This window comes from Hydractinia symbiolongicarpus, chromosome 13, assembly GCF_029227915.1.
Source record: "Hydractinia symbiolongicarpus strain clone_291-10 chromosome 13, HSymV2.1, whole genome shotgun sequence".
NCBI lineage: Eukaryota > Metazoa > Cnidaria > Hydrozoa > Anthoathecata > Hydractiniidae > Hydractinia > Hydractinia symbiolongicarpus.
In genome coordinates, this window is record NC_079887.1 from 8,099,127 (window position 1) to 8,123,046 (window position 23,920).

The 23,920-nt window shown below is 35.4% G+C and overlaps 2 protein-coding genes across 7 annotated transcripts; one reads left to right on the top strand and one right to left on the bottom strand.

Annotated features, from left to right (window-relative positions):
* Positions 1-184: 184 nt before the first annotated feature.
* LOC130624194 (mucin-5AC-like) lies at positions 185-21,129 on the top strand. 6 transcript variants are annotated; one of them, XM_057439767.1, is made up of 26 exons: positions 185-460; positions 2,776-2,859; positions 3,234-3,272; positions 3,503-3,697; positions 3,855-3,896; positions 4,137-4,316; positions 4,469-4,690; positions 4,828-4,911; positions 5,004-5,090; positions 5,353-5,547; positions 5,674-5,781; positions 6,003-6,113; positions 6,294-6,467; positions 6,813-6,857; positions 6,964-7,137; positions 7,313-7,447; positions 7,541-7,963; positions 8,347-8,553; positions 9,074-15,817; positions 15,920-17,296; positions 17,687-17,810; positions 18,268-18,446; positions 18,660-18,869; positions 19,046-19,159; positions 19,489-19,662; positions 20,194-21,129. In XM_057439767.1, exons 1-26 carry the CDS (start codon positions 391-393, stop codon positions 20,319-20,321), a joined length of 11,625 nt encoding a protein of 3,874 aa, XP_057295750.1. In that variant the 5' UTR covers positions 185-390; the 3' UTR covers positions 20,322-21,129. The 6 variants fall into 6 exon arrangements, with proteins under 6 accessions (XP_057295750.1, XP_057295749.1, XP_057295748.1 ...); XM_057439766.1 differs by having other exon boundaries at positions 9,074-14,440; positions 14,543-17,296; XM_057439765.1 differs by having other exon boundaries at positions 9,074-14,145; positions 14,248-17,296.
* A 1,116-nt stretch (positions 21,130-22,245) lies between these two features.
* On the bottom strand, positions 22,246-23,745 carry LOC130624197 (uncharacterized). Its single transcript, XM_057439770.1, has one exon. The coding sequence runs from the start codon at positions 23,665-23,667 to the stop codon at positions 22,609-22,611; it is 1,059 nt and encodes a 352-aa protein (XP_057295753.1). The 5' UTR covers positions 23,668-23,745; the 3' UTR covers positions 22,246-22,608.
* Between the last annotated feature and the right edge of the window lie 175 nt (positions 23,746-23,920).

The following is a 23,920-nucleotide window of genomic DNA, read 5'->3' on the forward strand; positions in this document are numbered from 1 at the left end:
TAGGGTTAAAATTTGCAGTGGGAAAAATATCAAATATCCCACATAAGACGCTGACAAAGAATTGAATTGGTAAAAACACACACCCCCGGCAGTATAAATATTTATATACACAATAACACCATTATCATAGGTCGTATGGCGGAACAGTGACAAAGCGATAAAACAATAGATAAATGTTTTGGTAAGACAAACCATGTTTACACAAACACGGGTTGAATTCTAACATTGAAGATAAGTTTGTTGATATCACGGTTGATATCTTGTGAACTCATAATTTCCGGCTCACGGCGTAAACACTACGGACAGATGAAGTAATATCTCAATCACAAGTATTGTTAAGTGTAGCCAGACGTTGAAGATCGTGCTCTTAAGCGCGACGAATATTCATACATGCTGGACATGGATGGCTATACTAAACTAGCTTTTGTGGCTGTTTTCTTCACTTTCTTTTTTACAGATGGTGAGTGGAATTATTTTGTGTATTTCTAGGAAGTTAATTAAAATTGTTAATTATGATATGTTTTATGATAAATATATCGCAAAAATATAATGTTATATTTGTTATGATGTTGCCATGACATCATGCTCTGAATAGTGTTGTTCAATGGGCTACAAATGCTTCTTGTGTCTTGGTAATAGCTATGTTCACTGTATTGCTGTTAGGGTTCCGTAGCTCGGTCGGTAGAGCGCTCGAACCATGTCCAAATAATAAGCCCGTTGTCGATTCCGGCTAAAATTTCGGAGAGTTTTGTAGCTGAAATAGAAGTTTTAAGCTTGTGGTCCCTCTTGGAAACAATTGGCTTACTTCTCTCTCTGGTTACTTCTCTCAAAATTAGTGAAGCTAATCACATATAATATAAATCACTTCTACTACTGTTTTAAGGTTCTACTGTTGGAGTCCTAATACTTCTCAACTATGCGATTTATGTCTCAACTACTCAAATCCTTGACAACAGACAGTAAGATTTGTCAAGTATGCGTACGATGTCGTATATCTGTTTGTTTTGAATACATGATTGTTGACATACGCGTCACGTTATTAACATTTAAGGGGCTACGACAGAAGTCTTGTGAAACAAATTATGACGGCTTGTCTTTGTTACTCAAATATTCATTCCAGTCATTAAGTTGGAAAAAATAGACACTAAAAGCAAAATGTTCATCTAAATTTAGGTTAATTTACAAAGGAAAAAATGTGACCACGAATTTGTAACTGATACGAAATTTGAAGAAGGACCTGTGTAAGTCGTAGTAAATGAACGTGTGACACCTTACGCTTAGAAGGTTTTTCGATACGACTAGTAACTGGACGAAGAACTATTTCATTGTGAGAACTGAGTAACGTGCGAAATTTTAAAATAAGAATTTGTTTTCAGTCATTCAACTACAAAACTTATTTTGTGTCATAATTGACAGAGAAGTGTGAGTTTTTGTAGTGTGATAAAAAAACAAAATCTTTTACGAATGTTCCTTGAATATTCTTTCAATAAACGCATTTAAAGTTTTTTCTGTGTTTCTATTATTATCGTAAGCATATCAATTTTAAAAAGCATCTTTAAGCATTCGCGGGACATTTTAACTTTACGGGGTACTTTCCAGGCATACAAATCAGGCACATGGAATACGCGCAAATTTTTTCACGTAGCTACTTTCGTGTCGGCGTTACATAATTTATAAACAAATATGGGGCATTTAAAACATGTGCGTTGAAAAAATAAATTGGCGTAGTCATTTCAAGATGTTCAGCTATGGCTATGTTTTTTTATGCGATGTAATGTATGTGGGAGGAAATAAAACTTCCTAACAAACGTTCATTCAATAAGTATATTTGTTTTTAATGTTTATTATTTGCGTTAAATCATTTGAGTTCATTTGTAAACTGTTTTTTGAGCTACCACATAAAGGTTTTTTCTTTCCTCTACAAAATATGGCGGATAAAACAGTGTTTATTTTTAATGTAAACATAATAATTTTAACGTGTAACAAATACAGGGAAAATTTTAATAAAACCATATATAAACATTACTAAGTGAAAAAATAAACATTGAGCAATAACTAATAACTTTTTTGTTTTCTAGCTAGCTAGCTAGCTACATTGATTTTTCAAGAATATGGTGTGTTGTAGTTTAAGTCCCATGATTCTTAATAACTATACCATAAGATATAAGTGAAAATTCAATATTGAAATACACATGTGCTTAAGTTCTAATGATGAAAATATTCCCCAATTATGAGCAGCTAAGGATGTCAATTAGACCCAACAACTAAGAAAAGCAGGTTGACTTTGTATATATATATATTGGTTTTTCAGATATAGCTGGGATACAAAAGGTTTACTTCAATTGTATTATATACATTTGAATGCTTTTAAAAAGATGCTAGTATAAATAATATTAATGACAAGTAACAGCAGCATTTATACAAATTACAATATCAAACTGGATACGAGAATGTACATCTTACATACTTTTTACGAAATAAATATAAAATATAACCTGACTAATTTTTGTTATGCATTTGGTTCTTAGGTAATGTTTAAAAGTCAGACTTTTCTTGAATAGAATGTGTTCCTAACACATGGTTCTCTTAAGCCAGAGTTCAGCTAAGTTTTCTTAGTTCTATGCAAAAATTAATTTTTGTGTATAATATAGCTAAGTATAATGTTTCATTTATAGAAATTCTTAACCTCAAATTTATTAAGTGTGGCTTTCATTTTTTGTGTAAAAACTCCATCAACTATTGCACTTTCAGGTTTATAAGATATTTTTTTTTTAGTTGTACCAGATTCTTTGTCATATCCAAGTGACAAAGAAGTAAGAGAATTTCTAGGACTTAATCCAAATTGCATTGGATGTACTGGTATGTATTTGTTTGGCTTATAGTTAATTTTTTTTATTGAATTGGAAACTTTTGAATATATTGTGCATGGACTGAAATAAGTTTGCTGCATATGTTTCTGCAGATCAACACATTATCTTATACAAGTGATGCAATGTTTTATACCAAGAAACGTAATTTTGATTTTTGTTTTGGGGAATCTGTTGTTAATAATAGGCAAACCCGAAGATGTTTTTTTCAAAGAGGTACTTTTTCAGAGGGGTGCAATATATTATATAATTACATAATTTCTTTTTATGTTAAAATGTTTGCAGAGTTTGTGACTGTCTGCTCTTGTATAGTAAGACTTACATTTATTGAAACTGCATATTTATGAGGAAGCGTTTTTTCTCTAGATAAGCGGATAAGGCGTGATCTGCTATTAAATTCTGAAGGTTAGTTTTAATTATGTCAATTGTGCTTTGTTACATAGAGGAAAAAGTAAGGAAAAATTTTCTTGTTTGCTTTTTTAAACATTTATATATTTTTTTAAAAAAGTGATTTATAATTTTAACAGAAATCAAACTATTATTTATGCTAAACACACATGTAGATGCATGTATGTTTAGCATAAATAGTAGGAATAAGTTACAAACACACTTAATTGGTTGTTTTTTCCTTTTAGAAACATCAATTCATCAAGAAAATGTTCAATTTTTTGATGATTGTCCTGTGAGTGTCCCAATTGTTAGCTGTGATAGAAACTATTGTAATGCAAAATTATGTCCAGCTCATCCAACAGCTAAATGCAAGTTGAGTTTGTGTGGTGAATGCAAGGCAGTTTTTTTTATCAATGACAAGAAAGTAGATTGTTATAACTGTAAGTAGATCTTTAAATAAATTGAAATTTTAAACTATATCTGTTATTGATGCTACTGTTTGTTATATGGCTATTGACTACTGAAAAATCTTCCTACTAAAACACTGGACCGCATTACAGCTCTATATAGTAAAGCCCTCTACTGTTTTTGTTATAGTTGATAACACAAAGCCAGCATCCACTTTATCTACCTCCCAAGGTAAACATTATGAACTCATTTTCTTTACAATTCCATTAATGCTTTTAGATAGGTGAGAAATCTATAGTTTATGAAAATATTTGTTGTGATTTAAAGGCAAAGTTTCCATCAATAAGCTTTGTTTTACATATCACATATACATTAACTTCAAATGCTCTGGTAGTAGCAGTGGTTAAACCTAAAAATATATATTACTTGAAATTGTTTTATATATTATATATTACTTGAAATTGAATTTAGTTTCAAAGACAGAATTAAAAGTTGAAGATCGCTGTGGTCCAGGTGTACCACTTGTTGGTTGTAAAGGAAATCCTTGTTTGGATGCTCAATGCAGAGGTTATTCGAATGCAGAATGTCGTGTAAACTTGTGTCGAACATGTAAGGCAGTATTCTATGTCAACAATCAACAAGTTTTTTGTGGTACGTTTAGCTTAATTTGGATTATTTGTTTGTTGTTTGTTTATTTGAAAATACTTAAATCTTGTAAAATTAGCAAATGAGCAATAAATGAGCAATATTTTGTACAAAAGTAAATGTTGAGGAAGTTATATTATTCCATGATGGTGTTTTAGATAAAGAATCCACTATCTCAACTCCCTGCCAAAATGAACTTAGAATAGATCGTTTGAGCAAAAAACGTAACAAATTTATAGTGACATGTAAATCTAATGGGGATTACAGACCTCTTCAATGTTGGCCATCTGTTGGACTATGCTGGTGTGTAAATGAACATGGAAAAGAAGTTTTTAGCAGTAGAACTTATTTTCCAAACAAACCTAACTGCACTAAATTGGGTGAGTAAAATCGTTACTTGAACAGCATCCATCCTAACTTTTATTTTTATAGACTTTTTGTCAAAAGACCTCAGATATTCAACTATATACACCATTTAAGTTTTTGCTCTGATATGAGTAATTGTTGTATCTCTTAGCTGAAAATTGTCGCAGAAAAGAGTTTGGATGTTGTCCTGATGAAGTCACTGCTGCACAAGGTTTTCATTTTGAAGGGTGTCCAGGTATTAATTTCTGTCGAAACACGTTTAGTTAAAAATTTCCGATTTTCCTTTAATAATCTGTTTAAACCGGAGTTGTATTCTTTTCTATCCAGGTGTCAAGAATTGTGAGTACACTACTTATGGTTGCTGCCAAGACAGACGAACAATTGCTAAAGGTCCAAATGGTGAAGGTTGTCCACGTAAGTTTATATAAGTCAGTTTCTTTTCTCAATACTACTTAATTAAAGTATTTTGTATTCAAAGAAAAGTATATTCGTTATTGTAATAACTTAGAAAGGGCAAACATGTTCATAGCTTAAAAGGGCGAATAAATAATTATGAAAGTCATGGTATCACAAATATTTTTTTGTTAACATATTATTAAAAAAGATAACCAGCGATTTGTACATGTTGTCAAGAAAAAGTATTTTCCTTATTTTCACGTTTATACACTATGTATAGGATTGCCAACAAAGTGTGAATATCTTCAGTCCAAAAACAGCTTTATTGGTGCATTCAAACCTCAGTGCGATGAAGAAGGAAAATTCAAGCAAGTGCAATGTTGGGGTACTATTGGACAATGTTGGTGTGTTGACAAGGAAGGTCGTGAATTAGGAAGAACTAGGACCGAAGGGAAAATGCCTAACTGTGCTGCTGGTAGGTGGTAATTGTTAGAAAAATATTTAATTTCATAAAAAAATACTTTCTAATGTATCGAAAGTGCTGCCCAGACGTCTATATGTGGCTGTCATTTCTCACTCCTGTGTTTTTGTTTATTTGCAGCTGTGTGCAAAGACGAAAGACAAGATTGTGCTTCATATGTCAACTTTTGTCGTCAAATGCATCACTACATGTCGGTGTATTGCAGAAAAACTTGTGGTTATTGTACTGGTAATTTTTAAGCTAACTCACGTTATTATGCATATTTACAGTTAGAACAAACAGCCCAGTAATAAATTAAAAAATGAGTCCTAAAAAAGTGTTGTTTAAATCAAATTTAAACTTGCTTATGTAAATACATGTATATGACGAGTTCCTCGCGTTTTATATTTTCCCAAATGCTATGTTTCCTATATTCCATTGTAATTTTTTGATGAACGTTTTTATTTCAGATGGCACTTCATCCAAATACGTGCCTAAGAGACCTGGCTGCTCAAGTCCATATGGATGCTGTTTAGACTACATTACACCTGCCAAAGGACCTAATGATTACATGTGTCCATGTAAGTTGGCTATCAGCTGAAACTAACAGTATAAATGCAACTTTCTAGTGGTATTCATTGTATGAAAAATCTAAGAGAAAGCAATTTTACAACATACGCAAAATAACTAAGTTACTGAAACTGATCATATTTTAAGCTCAAAGGAAAAAAATATAGTATTTATTCTTCTGCTTTACTTAGTATTCGCTTCTGTATGTGACATGCCCAAAAGAACCGGAGAGTGTCGTGCAAGATTTCAAAAGTGGTATTACGATCCTGCTGGTAACGAGTGCAAACGTTTTGTTTATGGTGGTTGTCGTGGTAACGGGAACAGGTTCGGGACGCGGGCTGATTGCGAAGAGAAGTGTTTGAAAGGTTTGTTACATCCTGGACTAGTTTGAATTCTACTGTAACATTCATTTATTCCCAACTTTAATGCACGTTTTGTACTTTCAAATCCAAGCACAATTTGCCTGTGATATTGCCACTTGTTCATAAAATAGATTAAATGTTATACAATAAAAAATACATAAAGATTATACTTGATAGGAATAAAAAGCTGACTAATGACTCAATATTATACTTATTTAATCATCTTTCTCATAAAACTAGCTAACTCACATCTCTCAAATTAGAAAGCCTCAAGTACAGTAGGCAGAATAAACTTGTACTTCTGACCTGTTTCTCCACTTACTGTTCTATAAATAATTGGTCATTTAGAAATTGAACAACCGAACACAACCACGCCACCTCCACCGGTAAAAGGTAAGCACGAAACAGAGAAAATTAAAATTCATTATGAGTACGATTTTGTTTGTATTGATAATTTAGTTAGTGTTTCTATTTATAAGAGTTTTTCTTCATCTTTTAGATGGTATTTGTTACCAGCCGTTGCAAGAAGGAGAATGTGGATCAACCTATCAGAGATATTATTATGATCAAAGAAAGAAAAGTTGTGAGGTTTTTATTTATTCTGGGTGCGGAGGTAACGACAACAGATTTCAAACAAAAAGAGACTGTGAAAATAGATGTATTCACAATTTAGGTATGTTCGGTTCACATGTTGTATCAAAAAGCAGTTTTCCTTGTTTCCAGAACCTTTGAGTGTATCCATTCCATCACATCGCTTATAGTTTTTACTAATACTTTTTATGAATGACGAATTTTAGGTAACATTTTGACATCTATCATGTCCCCAAATTTATTTCGTTCTCTTGTAGCTCCTCCTACAACATCAGGAGCCAATCCTACAAATGCTGTTGGCGGGCCTGTCATTCCTGGATGTGACAGTGAATTTGGTTGTTGCTCTGACGGCGTCACTCCAGCTATCGGAAGAGGATCATTTGGTTGCCCACGTAAGTATAAATTGATTAAGTAGAGATGACACACTGTCTGATATCTTTATTAAACTTATTTATGTTATGTAATTTAACATATATTTCTTTTAGGGTATGCCTCATACTGTCACATGCCTGCAGCTACTGGCCCGTGTGAAGAATATTTACCACGCTTTTTCTACGACGTCGACACGAAGCGTTGCGAAGTGTTCTTTTTCGGTGGTTGTGGAGGCAATAAAAATAGATTTGAGAGTGAAACTGTCTGTAACTATGAATGTATTTTAAAAGAAAAAGCAGACACCACTACACCGCTTCCAAAACCAAAATCTACAACAACACCTCAACCGAAAAGACAGACAACTCTTAAAGCAACTACAACTTCTAGTACTGCCACATCTACTGCTGCCACATCTACAGAAGCTACTGTGGAGAAAGAATTAAGAACTACAAGAAAGACAACCACTACTGCAGCCGCGACAACTTCATCTTCATCAACAAAAACTAAAACATTAAAAATCACAACTAATATAGCTGGTACTTAGCTTTAAAGCATTTGAATTTTGTTTTTAATATAAGAAATATGGTTATAAGATTTTTTTTCTAGGAACTGATATTTTCTATCTTAGCGAGTTCTAATATTTATCAAGTGCTAGTTAATTTACGTAAATCATTAAAAAAAATTCTTTTTTTAGAGATAAGAAAAAAAATGTTTGTCTGTTTCACAAAAATTGGTTCCTGCGAAATTATCTAAAAACTCGCTATGGATAATCGCAAAAGTTAATTTACGGGAGCTGCTATCAGCTTCCAACTTTCAGATTGCTTTAATGTTAAGAAAAATTCCGGACCGATACCTAAAAATGTGTTTTCCGTGGATTTATCATTCTACAATTTATATATTTAGCCAAATTTCTTTTTAGTAGCAACGCTTACAGAATGTCGAAAAAGACAGGAGGTATCGTTGAAAATCAGTCTTTCTGATGGTCAAAAATTTTATTACCCAAATTGTACTTCAGAAGGCAAGTTCAGCTCGATCCAGTGTTGGAACAAGTATTGCTGGTGCGTGGATCAAGATGGGAATGAGATAGGAGGAACTAAAACCAGCAGCGTTCCAGTTTGTCCCAAGCGTAAGTTTTTTTAATTGTTGCAATTACGTATGACTTCTTAGAATTAGCACGATCGTTATCCTTTTTGCCTATACTACTTTTTGCTACATTTGCGAAAATTAATACTTAAAATTTCCCTGTAATGTCATTCTCGGAAATAACTACAGATGAAATTCGTCTTTATCTTTAGTTTCCGAAAATGCGCTCACTAAAATCGGGTTTCCACTTAAACGAAAATGTTAAAATTAATTGATGTCATTCGACAAAAAGTAGAGCCTTGAATGCGAAGGGATGACCGATTTTGTTTTTTGGTTACTGGCCAATTACAATTTTGCTATTATGACAACGCACGAAGAGTTATACTAAAATACTTAACGTTCTTATAACTTCTAGTAAAATTAACTCGCAAATATTTTTGAGAGAACAAATAAAGGTTTTTTTCTCCTAAAATATATACATGAATATGAACAGTTTGTTAACGCTGGACTTAAATGCAACGTTGTCGTTTCTTCATGAAGCACCGTATGGTATTTTTTTACAGCTGAATCCAAGGTCTGCAAAGATGTTGAACCACAAAAATGTTTACGCTATGCTAAACCACGTTATTGTAAACGCTACAAGCAATTCATGATTAAAAGATGTCCCAACGCTTGTGGATTCTGCAATAATGAAGTTGAAAGAAAAGGTTGTCAAAGCAGTTATGGTTGTTGCAGTGATGGAGTCACTCCAAGAAGAAAAAATAAAAGTAATTGTCCAAAATACTCAAATATATGTCTCATGCCAAAAGCCATTGGAGGATGCTCAGGTTCAATAGAGAGGTTTTATTACAACGCTGAAACGAAATCATGCCAGCATTTTACCTACTCCGGATGTCAAGGTAATATGAATAATTTCTTAACTCTTCAAGAATGTAATAATAGGTGTAACGGTAAAGAAACAAGTACACTACCCCCTACTTCTACCACTACAAAAACAACAACATATACGTCAGCAGAAACATCAGCTACATTCCCAACACCTATGCCACCTGAGGTTATTACCGAATCTGACAGAGATGTGGACACAACTTCTGCGATACCAAATACACTACCAATTACACATGCTATAACGGAAACCTTCCCTCAAGTGAAGACGAATCAAGACTCCACCACAGTCACTGCAGAACTAAAAACGATTGCTTCTCAAAAAATTACCGCTGATGTTACAGACAGCATGGTACAGACCACTGCCACCCTAGAAACAAGCACAGCTGACACTGCTCTTTCAACTGGAACAACTACTGCTGGTAGTACCAACAAAGAATCCAATACTGCTACACCTAAGGCAACTGCTACTATAACTGATCACGATGTAACAATAACCGCCTCACATGAAACAACTGCTGCTGTAACTGATGGCGATGTGAAAACTACTGCTGCTCCTGACACAACTCATGTTGTGACTAATGGCGATGGAAAAGCTACTGCCTCTCCTGAAATAACATCTATTGTCACTGATGGTGATGCAAAAACTACTGCTACACCTGAAAGAACTTCTATTGTCACTGATGGCGATGTAAAAGCTACTGCTGCTTCTAAAACAACTGCTGTTGTAACTGATGGAGATGTGAAAACTACTGCCTCAGCCGAAACAACTTTTATTGTCACTGATGGTGATGTAAAAACAACTGCTGCACCTGAAACAACTTCTATTGTCACTGATGGTGATGTAACAACAACTGCTGCACCTGAAATAACATCTATTGTCACTGATGAAGATGTGAAAACAACTGCTACACCTGAAACAACTTCTATTGTCACTGATGATGTTGTAAGAACTACTGCTTCACCTGAAACAACTTTTATTGTCACTGATGATGTGGTAAACACAACTGCTGCGCCTGAAATAACATCTATTGTCACTGATGGTGATGCAAAAACTACTGCTACACCTGAAGCAACTTCTATTGTCACTGATGGTGATGTAGAAACAACTGCTGCACCTGAAATAACATCTATTGTCACGGGTGGCGATGTAAAAACTACTGCTGCACCTGAAACAACTTCTATTGTCACTGATGGTGATGTAGAAACAACTGCTGCACCTGAAATAACATCTATTGTCACGGGTGGGGATGTAAAAACTACTGCTACATCTGAAACAACTTCTATTGTCACTGATGGTGATGTAACAACAACTGCTGCACCTGAAATAACATCTATTGTCACTGATGAAGATGTAAAAACAACTGCTACACCTGAAACAACTTCTATTGTCACTGATGATGTTGTAAGAACTACTGCTTCACCTGAAACAACTTCTATTGTCACTGATGATGTGGTAAAAACAACTGCTGCGCCTGAAATAACATCTATTGTCACTGATGGTGATGCAAAAACTACTGCTACACCTGAAACAACTTCTATTGTCACTGATGGTGATGTAGAAACAACAGCTGCACCTGAAATAACATCTATTGTCACGGGTGGCGATGTAAAAACTACTGCTGCACCTGAAACAACTTCTATTGTCACTGGTGGTGATGTAAAAGCAACTTCTGCGCCTGAAATAACATCTATTGTCACTGACGGTGATGCAAAAACTACTTCTACACCTGAAACAGCTTCTATTGTCACTGATGGTGATGTAGAAGCAACTGCTGCACCTGAAATAACATCTATTGTCACGGGTGGCGATGTAAAAACTACTGCTGCACCTGAAACAACTTCTATTGTCACTGGTGGTGATGTAAAAACAACTGTTGCGCCTGAAATAACATCTATTGTCACTGATGGTGATGCAATAAATACTGCTACACCTGAAATAACTTCTATTGTCACTGATGGTGATGTAGAAACAACTGCTGCACCTGAAATAACATCTGTTGTCACGGGTGGCAATGTAAAAACTACTGCTGCACCTCAAACAACTTCTATTGTCACTGATGGTGATGTAGAAACAACTGCTGCACCTGAAATAACATCTATTGTCACGGGTGGGGATGTAAAAACTACTGCTGCACCTGAAACAACTTCTATTGTCACTGGTGGTGATGTAAAAACAACTTCTGCTCCTGAAATAACATCTATTGTCACTGATGGTGATGCAAAAACTACTGCTACACCTGAAACAACTTCTATTGTCACTGGTGGTGATGTAAAAACAACTTCTGCTCCTGAAATAACATCTATTGTCACTGATGGTGATGCAAAAACTACTGCTACACCTGAAACAACTACTATTGTCACTGATGGTGATGTAGAAACAACTGCTGCATCTGAAATAACATCTATTGTCACGGGTAGCGATGTAAAAACTACTGCTGCACCTGAAACAACTTCTATTGTCACCGGTGGTGATGTAAAAACAACTACTGCGCCTGAAATAACATCTATTGTCACTGATGGTGATGCAAAAACTACTGCTTCACCTGAAACAACTTCTATTGCCACTGATGGTGATGCAGCAACTACTGCTTCACCTGGAATATCTGATGTTGTGACTGATGGCGATGTAAAAGCTACTGCTGCTTCTAAAACAACTGCTGTTGTAACTGCTGGCGTTGAGAAAACTACTGCTTCAGCCGAAACAACTCCTACTGTAACTGATGGCGATGTAGAAACTACTACTTCCTCTGAAACAACTGCTCTTGTGACTGATGACGTTGTAGAAACTACTCTTGGTCCTGAAACAACGGCTGATGTAACAGATAGCGATGTAAAAACTAGTGCTTCTCCTGAATCAACTGCTGTTGTGACTGATGCTGTTGTAAAAACTACTGCTGCTCCTGAAGTAACGGCCGCTGGAACTGAAGGCGATGTAGAAACTACTGTTTCACCTGAAACAACTGATGTTGTTACTGATGGCGATATAAAAGCTACTGCTGCTTCTAAAACAACTTCTATTGTCACTGATGGCGATGTAACAACTACTGCTTCACCTGAAAGAACTTCTATTGTCACTGATGGTGATGTAAAAACAACTGCTGCATCTGAAGCAACTGCTACTAGAACTGCTGCAGATGTAAAAACTACTGTTTCTCCAGAAACAACTGCTGTTGTGACTGATGGTGATGTAGAAATTACTGCTACTTCCAAAACATCTGCTGCTGTAACTGATGGTGATATAAAAATTACTGCTTCAGCCGAGGCAACTGTTGCTGGGACTGATGGCGATGTAAGAACTACTGCCTCACCTGAAACAGCTTCTATTGTCACTGATGATGTTGTAAGAGCTACTGCTTCACCTGAAACAACGTCTATTGTCACTGATGATGATGTAAAAACTACTGCTACGCCTGAAATAACATCTATTGTCACTGATGGTGATGCAAAAACTACTGCTACACCTGAAATAACATCTATTGTAACTGATGCCGATTTAAAAACTACTTCTGCGCCTGAAACAACTGCTGCTGTAACTGATGGTGACGTAAAAACAACTGCTGCACTTGAAACACCTTCTATTGTTACTGATGGGGATGTAGAAACAACTGCTTCAACTGAAACAACGTCTATTGTCACTGACGGTGTTGTAAAAACAACTGCTGCACTTAAAACAACTTCTATTGTCACTGATAATGTTGTAAGAAATACTGTTTCACCTGAAACAACATCTATTGTCACTGATGGTGTTGTAAAAACAACTGCTGCACCTGAAACAACTTCTATTGTCACTGATGGTGATGTAACAACAACTGCTGCACCTGAAATAACATCTATTGTCACTGATGAAGATGTGAAAACAACTGCTGCACCTGAAACAACTTTTATTGTCACTGATGATGTTGTAAAAACTACTGCTGTACCTGAAATAACGTCTATTGTCAGTGATAGTGATGTAGAAACTACTGCTGCACCTGAAATAACATCTATTGTCACTGGTGCTGATGTAAAAACAACTGCTGCACCTGAAATAACATCTATTGTCACTGATGGTGATGTAAAAACAACTGCTGCATCTGAAGCAACTGCTACTGGAACTGCTGCAGATGTAAAAACTACTGCTTCTCCAGAAACAACTGCTGTTGTGACTGATGGTGATGTAGAAGTTACTGCTACTTCTAAAATATCTGCTGCTGTAACTGATGGTGATATAAACACTACTGCTTCAGCCGAGGCAACTGTTGCTGGGACTGATGGCGATGTACAAACTACTGCCTCACCTGAAACAACTTCTATTGTCACTGATGATGTTGTAAGAGCTACTGCTTCACCTGAAACAACGTCTATTGTCACTGATGATGATGTAAAAACTACTGCTGCGCCTGAAATAACATCTATTGTCACTGATGCCAATTTAAAAACTACTTCTGCGGCTGAAACAACTGCTGCCGTAACTGATGGTGATGTAAAAACAACTGCTGCACTTGAAACAACTTCTATTGTCACTGATGGTGATGTAGAAACAACTGCTGCAACTGAAACAACGTCTTTTGTCACTGACGGTGTTGTAGAAACAACTTCTGCACCTGAAACAACATCTATTGTCACTGATGATGTTGTAAAAACTACTGCTGTACCTGAAATAACGTCTATTGTCACTGATAGTGATGTAGAAACTACTACTGCACCTGAAACAACTGCTGCTGTAACTGATGGTGATGTAAAAACAACTGCTGCACTTGAAACAACTTCTATTGTCACTGATGGTGATGTAGAAACAACTGCTGCGGCTGAAATAACATCTATTGTCACTGGTGCTGATGTAAAAACAACTGCTGCACCTGAAATAACATCTATTGTCACTGATGGTGATGTAGAAACAACTGCTTCAACTGAAACAACGTCTATTGTCACTGACGGTGTTGTAAAAACAACTGCTGCACTTAAAACAACTTCTATTGTCACTGATAATGTTGTAAGAAATACTGTTTCACCTGAAACAACATCTATTGTCACTGATGGTGTTGTAAAAACAACTGCTGCACCTGAAACAACTTCTATTGTCACTGATGGTGATGTAACAACAACTGCTGCACCTGAAATAACATCTATTGTCACTGATGAAGATGTGAAAACAACTGCTACACCTGAAACAACTTCTATTGTCACTGATGATGTTGTAAAAACTACTGCTGTACCTGAAATAACGTCTATTGTCAGTGATAGTGATGTAGAAACTACTACTGCACCTGAAACAACTGCTGCTGTAACTGATGGTGATGTAAAAACAACTGCTGCACTTGAAACAACTTCTATTGTCACTGATGGTGATGTAGAAACAACTGCTGCACCTGAAATAACATCTATTGTCACTGGTGCTGATGTAAAAACAACTGCTGCACCTGAAATAACATCTATTGTCACTGATGGTGATGTAAAAACAACTGCTGCATCTGAAGCAACTGCTACTGGAACTGCTGCAGATGTAAAAACTACTGCTTCTCCAGAAACAACTGCTGTTGTGACTGATGGTGATGTAGAAGTTACTGCTACTTCTAAAACATCTGCTGCTGTAACTGATGGTGATATAAAAACTACTGCTTCAGCCGAGGCAACTGTTGCTGGGACTGATGGCGATGTACAAACTACTGCCTCACCTGAAACAACTTCTATTGTCACTGATGATGTTGTAAGATCTACTGCTTCACCTGAAACAACGTCTATTGTCACTGATGATGATGTAAAAACTACTGCTGCGCCTGAAATAACATCTATTGTCACTGATGCCAATTTAAAAACTACTTCTGCGGCTGAAACAACTGCTGCCGTAACTGATGGTGATGTAAAAACAACTGCTGCACTTGAAACAACTTCTATTGTCACTGATGGTGATGTAGAAACAACTGCTGCAACTGAAACAACGTCTTTTGTCACTGACGGTGTTGTAGAAACAACTGCTGCACCTGAAACAACATCTATTGCCACTGATGATGTTGTAAAAACTACTGCTATACCTGAAATAACGTCTATTGTCACTGATAGTGATGTAGAAACTACTACTGCACCTGAAACAACTGCTGCTGTAACTGATGGTGATGTAAAAACAACTGCTGCACTTGAAACAACTTCTATTGTCACTGATGGTGATGTAGAAACAACTGCTGCGGCTGAAATAACATCTATTGTCACTGGTGCTGATGTAAAAACAACTGCTGCACCTGAAATAACATCTATTGTCACTGATGGTGATGTAGAAACAACTGCTTCAACTGAAACAACGTCTATTGTCACTGACGGTGTTGTAAAAACAACTGCTGCACTTAAAACAACTTCTATTGTCACTGATAATGTTGTAAGAAATACTGTTTCACCTGAAACAACATCTATTGTCACTGATGGTGTTGTAAAAACAACTGCTGCACCTGAAACAACTTCTATTGTCACTGATGGTGATGTAACAACAACTGCTGCACCTGAAATAACATCTATTGTCACTGATGAAGATGTGAAAACAACTGCTACACCTGAAACAACTTCTATTGTCACTGATGATGTTGTAAAAACTACTGCTGTACCTGAAATAACGTCTATTGTCAGTGATAGTGATGTAGAAACTACTACTGCACCTGAAACAACTGCTGCTGTAACTGATGGTGATGTAAAAACAACTGCTGCACTTGAAACAACTTCTATTGTCACTGATGGTGATGTAGAAACAACTGCTGCACCTGAAATAACATCTATTGTCACTGGTGCTGATGTAAAAACAACTGCTGCACCTGAAATAACATCTATTGTTACTGATGGTGATATAAAAACTACTGCTTCAGCCGAGGCAACTGTTGCTAGGACTGATGGCGATGTACAAACTACTGCCTCACCTGAAACAACTTCTATTGTCACTGATGATGTTGTAAGAGCTACTGCATCACCTGAAACAACGTCTATTGTCACTGATGATGATGTAAAAACTACTGCTGCGCCTGAAATAACATCTATTGTCACTGATGCCGATTTAAAAACTACTTCTGCGGCTGAAACAACTGCTGCTGTAACTGATGGTGATGTAAAAACAACTGCTGCACTTGAAACAACTTCTATTGTCACTGATGGTGATGTAGAAACAACTGCTGCGGCTGAAATAACATCTATTGTCACTGGTGCTGATGTAAAAACAACTGCTGCACCTGAAATAACATCTATTGTCACTGATGGTAATGTAGAAACAACTGCTTCAACTGAAACAACGTCTTTTGTCACTGACGGTGTTGTAAAAACAACTGCTGCACCTGAAACAACATCTATTGTCACTGATGATGTTGTAAAAACTACTGCCTCACCTGAAACAACTTCTATTGTCACTGATGTTGTTGTAAAAACAACTGCTGCACCTGAAACAACATCTATTGTCACTGATGATGTTGTAAAAACTACTGCTGTACCTGAAATAACGTATATTGTCACTGATGGTGATGCAAAAACTACCGCTGCACCTGAAACAACTTTTATTGTCACTGATGGTAATGTAAAAACAACTGATGCGCCTGAAACAACGTCTAATATTACTGATGGTGATGTTAAAACAACTCCTGTACCTGAAATAACATCTGTTGTCACTGATGGTGATAAAACAACTGCTGCTGCACCTGAAACCACTTCTATTGTGACTGATGGCGTTGTGAAAACTACTGCTTTACCTGAAACTACTGCTTCTACATCTAAAAGTCAGGAAGGCACTTCTGTTTTGCCAAAAACAACTGTTACTGTAACTGTGGGCAATGTAAAAACCGCTGCAGCCTCGACAGTAGAAAGCGAAACAACTGACGCCCCTACCAAGCATTATATTGTTGACACTTATGACCGGATATTTGGTAAAACATCAACTCATATTCCGGTTGTCGGTATGATTTGACAATTATTTTTTTAAATCCTAGACTGTATTTGTTGCTAAGCTGAATAAGCACCCTTTTGTGTAAGTAGAAGTACTAAGAAGTACCCGTTCTAAATTCACTTGATTGAACTAAGACGACGATTAGACTCATTTGTTCGAAGAAAGAAACAGCCACGCCCACGGGCAAAACATTGTTACTATTTAACTGTTTATATTTTGATTGTTTAAAGAATTGATGATATAGTTAATTTGACGCTGGTTTTATATTCAATGATTATTTTGACATTTACCTAAATAATTAAGGGGGCATTGTTTTCAGGCTTACTTATATAGATACTAAATTGAATGTTAACAATGTTTTTTCTACAGCTTGCTAATTTTTTTACCTAAATTCCTTTAGATGTTACGACGTTGCCACGCAAGGAAGTATGTAAGCTCGCATTTGATCGCGGGAACTGCAACGATGGTGAACCAAGATTTTATTATAGTGCTGAGTCTGATGCATGTCTTTTAGATACTTACAGGTATGTGAAACTGACGTGTCCTACGTCAAGCTACTACGGTGTTTTTCTCCCACTTAGATCATGTTTATGTACATATCGATTCTGTTGACTGGCTTGGATGACAGTTACCTTCAATATATATAGCGTAGTTCTGAATCGACGAACATTTTTGTTGGTGTTTATGAAACTTCAAAGAGAAATTGCATATTTTGATAGAAGTATTCGTTAGATAAGGGAACGAGAAATCAATTCTCTATTCTCATATCGTTTCTTTTTGCTGACACTTCTTATTGATTACTTGTTGATATTTGTTTGTTTTTGCTAAATTTTTTATTTTACTGTAACTTACGCCTTTACTATATTGGTAACACATCTATATTACCGTAAATTTATTACCGCGATGTCACCAACGCATTCTCATCATACGAGACTGGAGAGACAAACAGTTGCAGTTTAAATGATTTCTTCCAATTTTTAGTGGCTGTGGAGGAAATGGTAACAATTTCAAATCGATAACAGAATGCATGTCGACATGTTCAGAACGTATTCCGACTTCAACAACAACTGCACCTGTATCTCTGAATTGTAATAGTGACTATGGTTGCTGTCTGGATGGTGTTACTCCAGCTCTTGGCCAAAATTATACAGGATGTCCAGGTACGCTAGCTAACCATGGAAGTATAAGAGAGACCAATTTTATTCCTCCATGCTCAAACATATTTAATCTATTAGTCAGAAACTCCAAGTTGCCTTTATGCGTCAACATGAAATGCTTGTTTGAGCACATGTTTGCATTTAGTGACTTTTAAAGTTGATAAATTTCACACCAATGAAATGTAAGGAAATATTCATTATTTATAATCATTATAGAATACTCGTCTGTTTGTGAAATGCCAGTTACTACTGGTCCCTGCAAAGCTTCCATAACACGCTGGTATTATGACAAAGAAACGGAAGCGTGTAAATCTTTCATATGGGGAGGATGCGATGGCAATGGAAACAACTTTCAAACCAAAACACATTGCAGCGACACCTGCTCGAATGACAACTTTTTGGGAATAAACCATCGTATTGAATCAGGTACGTGCTAAATTCTTACATTCTTGACCTAATCTTTTAACCAACTTAGAAACTCGCTTTTTATGAGATTCAAAGTTCTATTGTGAGATTTAAAGAGTGGTTCGATCTGAAAGTATGCAACTAACCACATTTGGAATAACCTTGTCACCTATTCGTCATTTGATTTTACTATTTAGATTTAGAATCTGTGTCTGCAGTACTGATACCTGGATGCAATGCTAATAGTAATTTCGGTTGTTGCAGTGATGGGCTGACACCTGCTACTGGTCCAAACCAACAGGGTTGTCCAGGTAAAATTTCCTCTTGTTAATAACTAAATTCAAGTTTTCTGGAATTTTTCTTCCTATTATTGCTGCAGGACTTTTTTTACATTTTTTGTTAGTTTCAAACGTATAGATCGGCGAAATAAATAAATGAATAACATATACTCACTATTGGTGCGGTGGTGAAATTTTACCATCCATTTCAATTTCTTAACTTTATTCTACATTAAAAACGTTTCGGAAAATCCACCTACCCTATTACTATTTTACTAACCCCAGTGTTAGTTGTTTTTTCAAATGACTTCACCTTGCACGGCCATTGGGATATCAAATATACAGTCATGTATTTCTTTTAGTGTACGAGACAGAATGTGATATGCCAAGAGTTTCAGGTGATTGTGGTGAAAGAACAGTGCGTTATTATTACGATCGAAGCAAAAACGTATGTTCCAGTTTTATTTATTCCGGTTGTGGTGGAAACAAGAATAATTTTGAAGAGTCTTTAACTTGTTTGCGCAAATGCAAGAAAGGTAAGAGTACTTAACAATTTAGCAGCATTTTTATTTTTGCTCACATATGCGTGTGTGCGTGTTTTTATAGAGTGTGAGAATAATTTCTTGGCGTTACACATTCACTTTTTCACAACTACAATTTTCTTATAGTATTACTGCACATCACAATGCAAGCTTTTCATTCCTGAACAAATATTAAGAAAAAATTCTAGAGTTCCGTAAAATTCAACTTCTTATAAAGACTAGTTTTATTAGTCCCTGCAGACTCCACAGGTTGGCCCGTCGTATATGCTTTAGACATCGCTATTTCGTGCATCTTCAGCACCAAATCGGCCCCCATGGCGAAGAAAATACAGGCATTATTAATCCCGTGGATAAATCCCCGTGTTCCCTCGTACTTTATATATTGCATTTCGTGTGACCGTAGCATGGCTAAAAATCACAGACGCCGAATAAGAGTACTGAGATAATAAATAAAATGTATTAATGCTTAGCAAATTTCTCTTCCTTTTTTTCTTTTCTCGATATACATTCAATGTTTTCTTTTAGATAAGTTAATCTGTGCAGACACAATAAGAACATCGGAATGCGAAGCATGGAAAGCAAAAAACTACTGTGTTCTTAAATCAGTACTTTTGGACATATACTGCCCAAAAACGTGCAATCGGTGCACGTAAATTTAACCATTCGATGACGTATGACACGAATGTAGACAGAACACACGGATGTGAATAATCGAACGCAGGAGGGATTGTTTAGCGTTTTCTTGTGGCAGCTTTTCATTTATAGAAAGAAAAGAATTTTCGTTACTCGATTGACCGACATCCACAATGCAAGAGTAACGCCATGCACATACTCTTAATGTTCAATAGAAAACGCGTCTGTTAGTATGGACTTCAAAAACACGTTTATCCCTTTGTCATATTTTTATATTTTTGTAATTAAATTTAGCTAGCTTATTTTGTCTAATTCTTTTAGTTTTCAATTTTATCATTTTTATATACATTGCAAAAATTTATTTACAAGACTTGTAATTTATTTACAAGACAAGAAGAAAGCCTGCTTTGTATGAAGGAAGGTTAGCTACATATCCCAAAAGTTGTATTTATTGTTCGCCTTTGCAAATTTTGTTCTCAATTTCTTGTGATACTGGACACAAGGGTAAAATAGTGAAATATATTCTATAAAAAATCGATTTTCGCAATGCACAGCCAAAACATTGTGATGTTATGTGCAGTGGTTACAATTCATGAATTTTTTTTTACTTCTGTTACGTTTTATTTGCGAATACCTTTTTAGTATTTTCTAAATTCATCACGTAGACTATTTTTCTGTCATGTGGACAGGGTCGTATACATAATATGTATTGGTTTAATAATACTGTTATGTGGACAGAATATTAGTTATTCATATTGGAAAACGTAAAATCATATTGGATTTTTTGTTTGTATTTAAAGCGTTTGTTTATAATTTATTTCAACGATACATATTTTTTTCTTCTTTCTTTGCAAATAAGCTTAAGGCGTTAAGCTTTTTCGCGCTAATTTTTATATGCGTACCAAACGATTTTGTTAACGCTTCCTTAACTCCGCTTTAACGCCAACTGAACAAAGATGACGACCGTAGACAATCCTTACATTCTTTTAATTGTAATAACAGATCTATTTAGGTGAACGTAAAGGTGTAAACGATCATCATAGGACTTGATTGTATTACAAAGGTACTTGAGAATCTTCCACACATTGAGGATTTTTAATGGACGAAATTGCTTCAAAACAATGTTAAAAAAAAATTGGGATCATTCAATGGCAAAGCTCCTATCAAATAGTGACGTCAATAAGCTGATTTACGCATAAAATTAGTCAGTAGACCAGAGTGGTAATGAATTTGGTGTTTTGGAAAATTCTAATATTAAACTCAAGAATATTCAAACATATGGCTGCATTAAAAAGCAACCCTTTTAATAAATCTTGAGGCAAGATATATATTTTCGTACTTTGTTTTTTTTCTTTGTTGAATATCTAATTCGAGATTTTCTCTTTGTGTCAAAAAGACCAATTTTTTTGTTTTTTGCTTTTTTTATAAAATTGAAATTAAAGCATTGGAAATTTATAATAGAAAATTTTTCGAAATTAAACTTGCGTAAGACTTGACGCATCTAGCGTTACGTCTTAAGCATGGTTTTCACCTGGCACTAAGGAGCATTAAAGAGCACTAACGAGCGATATCTCGTGTTTTTTCATAAGTCAGAATCAGTTTCAACGCTCCTTAGTACTCATTGTCGCTCATTAGTGCTGTTTTCCGAGCACTAAGGCTTAGTGCTGTTATCAAAAATTTTTGATAACAGCACTAAGATTCTAGTGCCCGTTTTATTGTTTTCTTCTGAGATCAAAGGTGCCGACATTCGTGCAGAAGTATTTTGTACAGAACATGATTTCACGAATGTTTATGCCTTTTGAAAATACAAGTATGAATCAACAAATTTTTTTTCACGCGAAGTCATGGATGATTTTCAGGACCGCAAATTTTTTCACTGGATCACAGCATAATGTAATTAGTGAACCCTTTAAATTTTTTGTAATAAGGTGTCTTTAATACTAAACCAAATTATGCTGAAAAAATACACAGGATAAAAAGTAGTTTTACTATGTAGATTCTATATACAAATGTTGGTGCACAAAACTAAAAATAGATTAAAAAACTTCTAAAAACGAACAAGCTGTTCTATTATTAAATAAAATAAATAATTAAAGATTTGACACATTTTGTGCATGCGTAGCTATTTACAAAGTGTGGAATTTGAAGCAAAATCTTATTATGTAGATTTTTTATCACATTTAATTGTTGACAAAATAAGAATGGTCACAAAAGAATGTATACTTCTGTACCAAAAAAGCAAATTTACTAAACTTTCAACTTCACGTTATTCTTATAAAAATATGTTAGGCCTTGTATTTCGTTGTTTCATGTTTTAGCATTGTGACCTCTTGATGATTTCTTTAAACATGTTTGTTTACCTTCAATCAGACCCAAATTCTTTATTGCTTTATACTGATCAGGAATCTCCATTAATGCATGAAGAGCAAATGTCAGTTCAGGAGATTTATTCGATTTACTAATGCAATCATGGTAATCCACAAATTGAAAATTATCAAACAGTCTAGATGGTAGTTTCTCATCATACGTGTACATATTATTCCATGGTCCATCACCAACACCTACTACAATAATTGAAAGTGGAAAAAAAGATGCCTTAACAAGTGCTTTTCGGGTTGCTTCATCCTCTTCATTCTCAACTTGACCATCAGCAATGATAACCAATATGTGATAGGATTGACTCTCTTTTACAATGTCCATTGCTTTCTCAATGATGGGAACAAAACTTGTAGGCCCACTAAGTTCTACAGTTTTAACTATGGCTTCATACCGTTCTAAGACACGTTCAAAGCCTTTGCAAGGAAATCCATCCTTATTAAATGGAAAAACACTTGTAGCTTTTGTTGTTACATCACCAAACCCAAAAGCTGGAATTAAGTTGTCGTCGTCAAATGGTTCCAAAGTCGCAGATAGGGTTGCTATGACTTGCTGATATGGATTAGAACGCTTATTTTTAAATAGTGTGTGTAGTGACTTTCTGTCCAGAGAATTTCGCCCTTGCCATTCATTTGATGCAGTGAAATCAACACCAATAATAACATTGCTTGACTCTAATCCAGCCATTTTTATTGCATCTGATAAGTCACAAAAATAATTGAAATTGTCCCCAATATTTTCACAGTGAATAGCTTCATGTTCTTCCAAATTTAAAGCTTTTAAAGCAGCTTTATACAGGCTTGTATTACGAAATTTGGACAATTTTCTCCCAATTTTAATAGGGACGCATGATCCACCAATCAAGTCAGTACCTGCTGGTCCTGTTCTGAAAAATATTTTACTCCAATTAATATTTTCCCTAAATAACAGCCGATAAACCAAAAATGCAACAAATATGGAAAATAGAAAAATTGCAGCGCTTAGTGCCATTTTACCTGGCCTATGCAACAATTTGTTTCACCCAGACGATTTTGACCCATATTTGCGGAGGAAACTCGTCACGCTGTTGTTGTGTCTTTTAAATATCAACACTGTTGGCCCGTATACGCAAACACTTATGTCAGTAAAAACACGCTCATAAAATACTAAGAATAAACGTATATAAATAAAACAATATTGCAGTAAAGTTAAAAAGAATTATTCGATTCGAAATAAAATTTTAATTTAGTATTTTTGTGTGGAG

Excerpts from the sequence above, each read along its gene's own strand:
- LOC130624194 (XM_057439763.1), top strand. The coding sequence starts at position 391 with ATGCTGGACATGGATGGCTATACTAAACTAGCTTTTGTGGCTGTTTTC. Across the intron at positions 3,698-3,854 it reads GAAAGTAGATTGTTATAACT|TTGATAACACAAAGCCAGCA; the intron begins GTAAGTAGATCT and ends TTTTTGTTATAG. Across the intron at positions 8,554-9,073 it reads CGTTCCAGTTTGTCCCAAGC|CTGAATCCAAGGTCTGCAAA; the intron begins GTAAGTTTTTTT and ends ATTTTTTTACAG.
- LOC130624197 (XM_057439770.1), bottom strand. The coding sequence starts at position 23,667 with ATGGCACTAAGCGCTGCAATTTTTCTATTTTCCATATTTGTTGCATTT.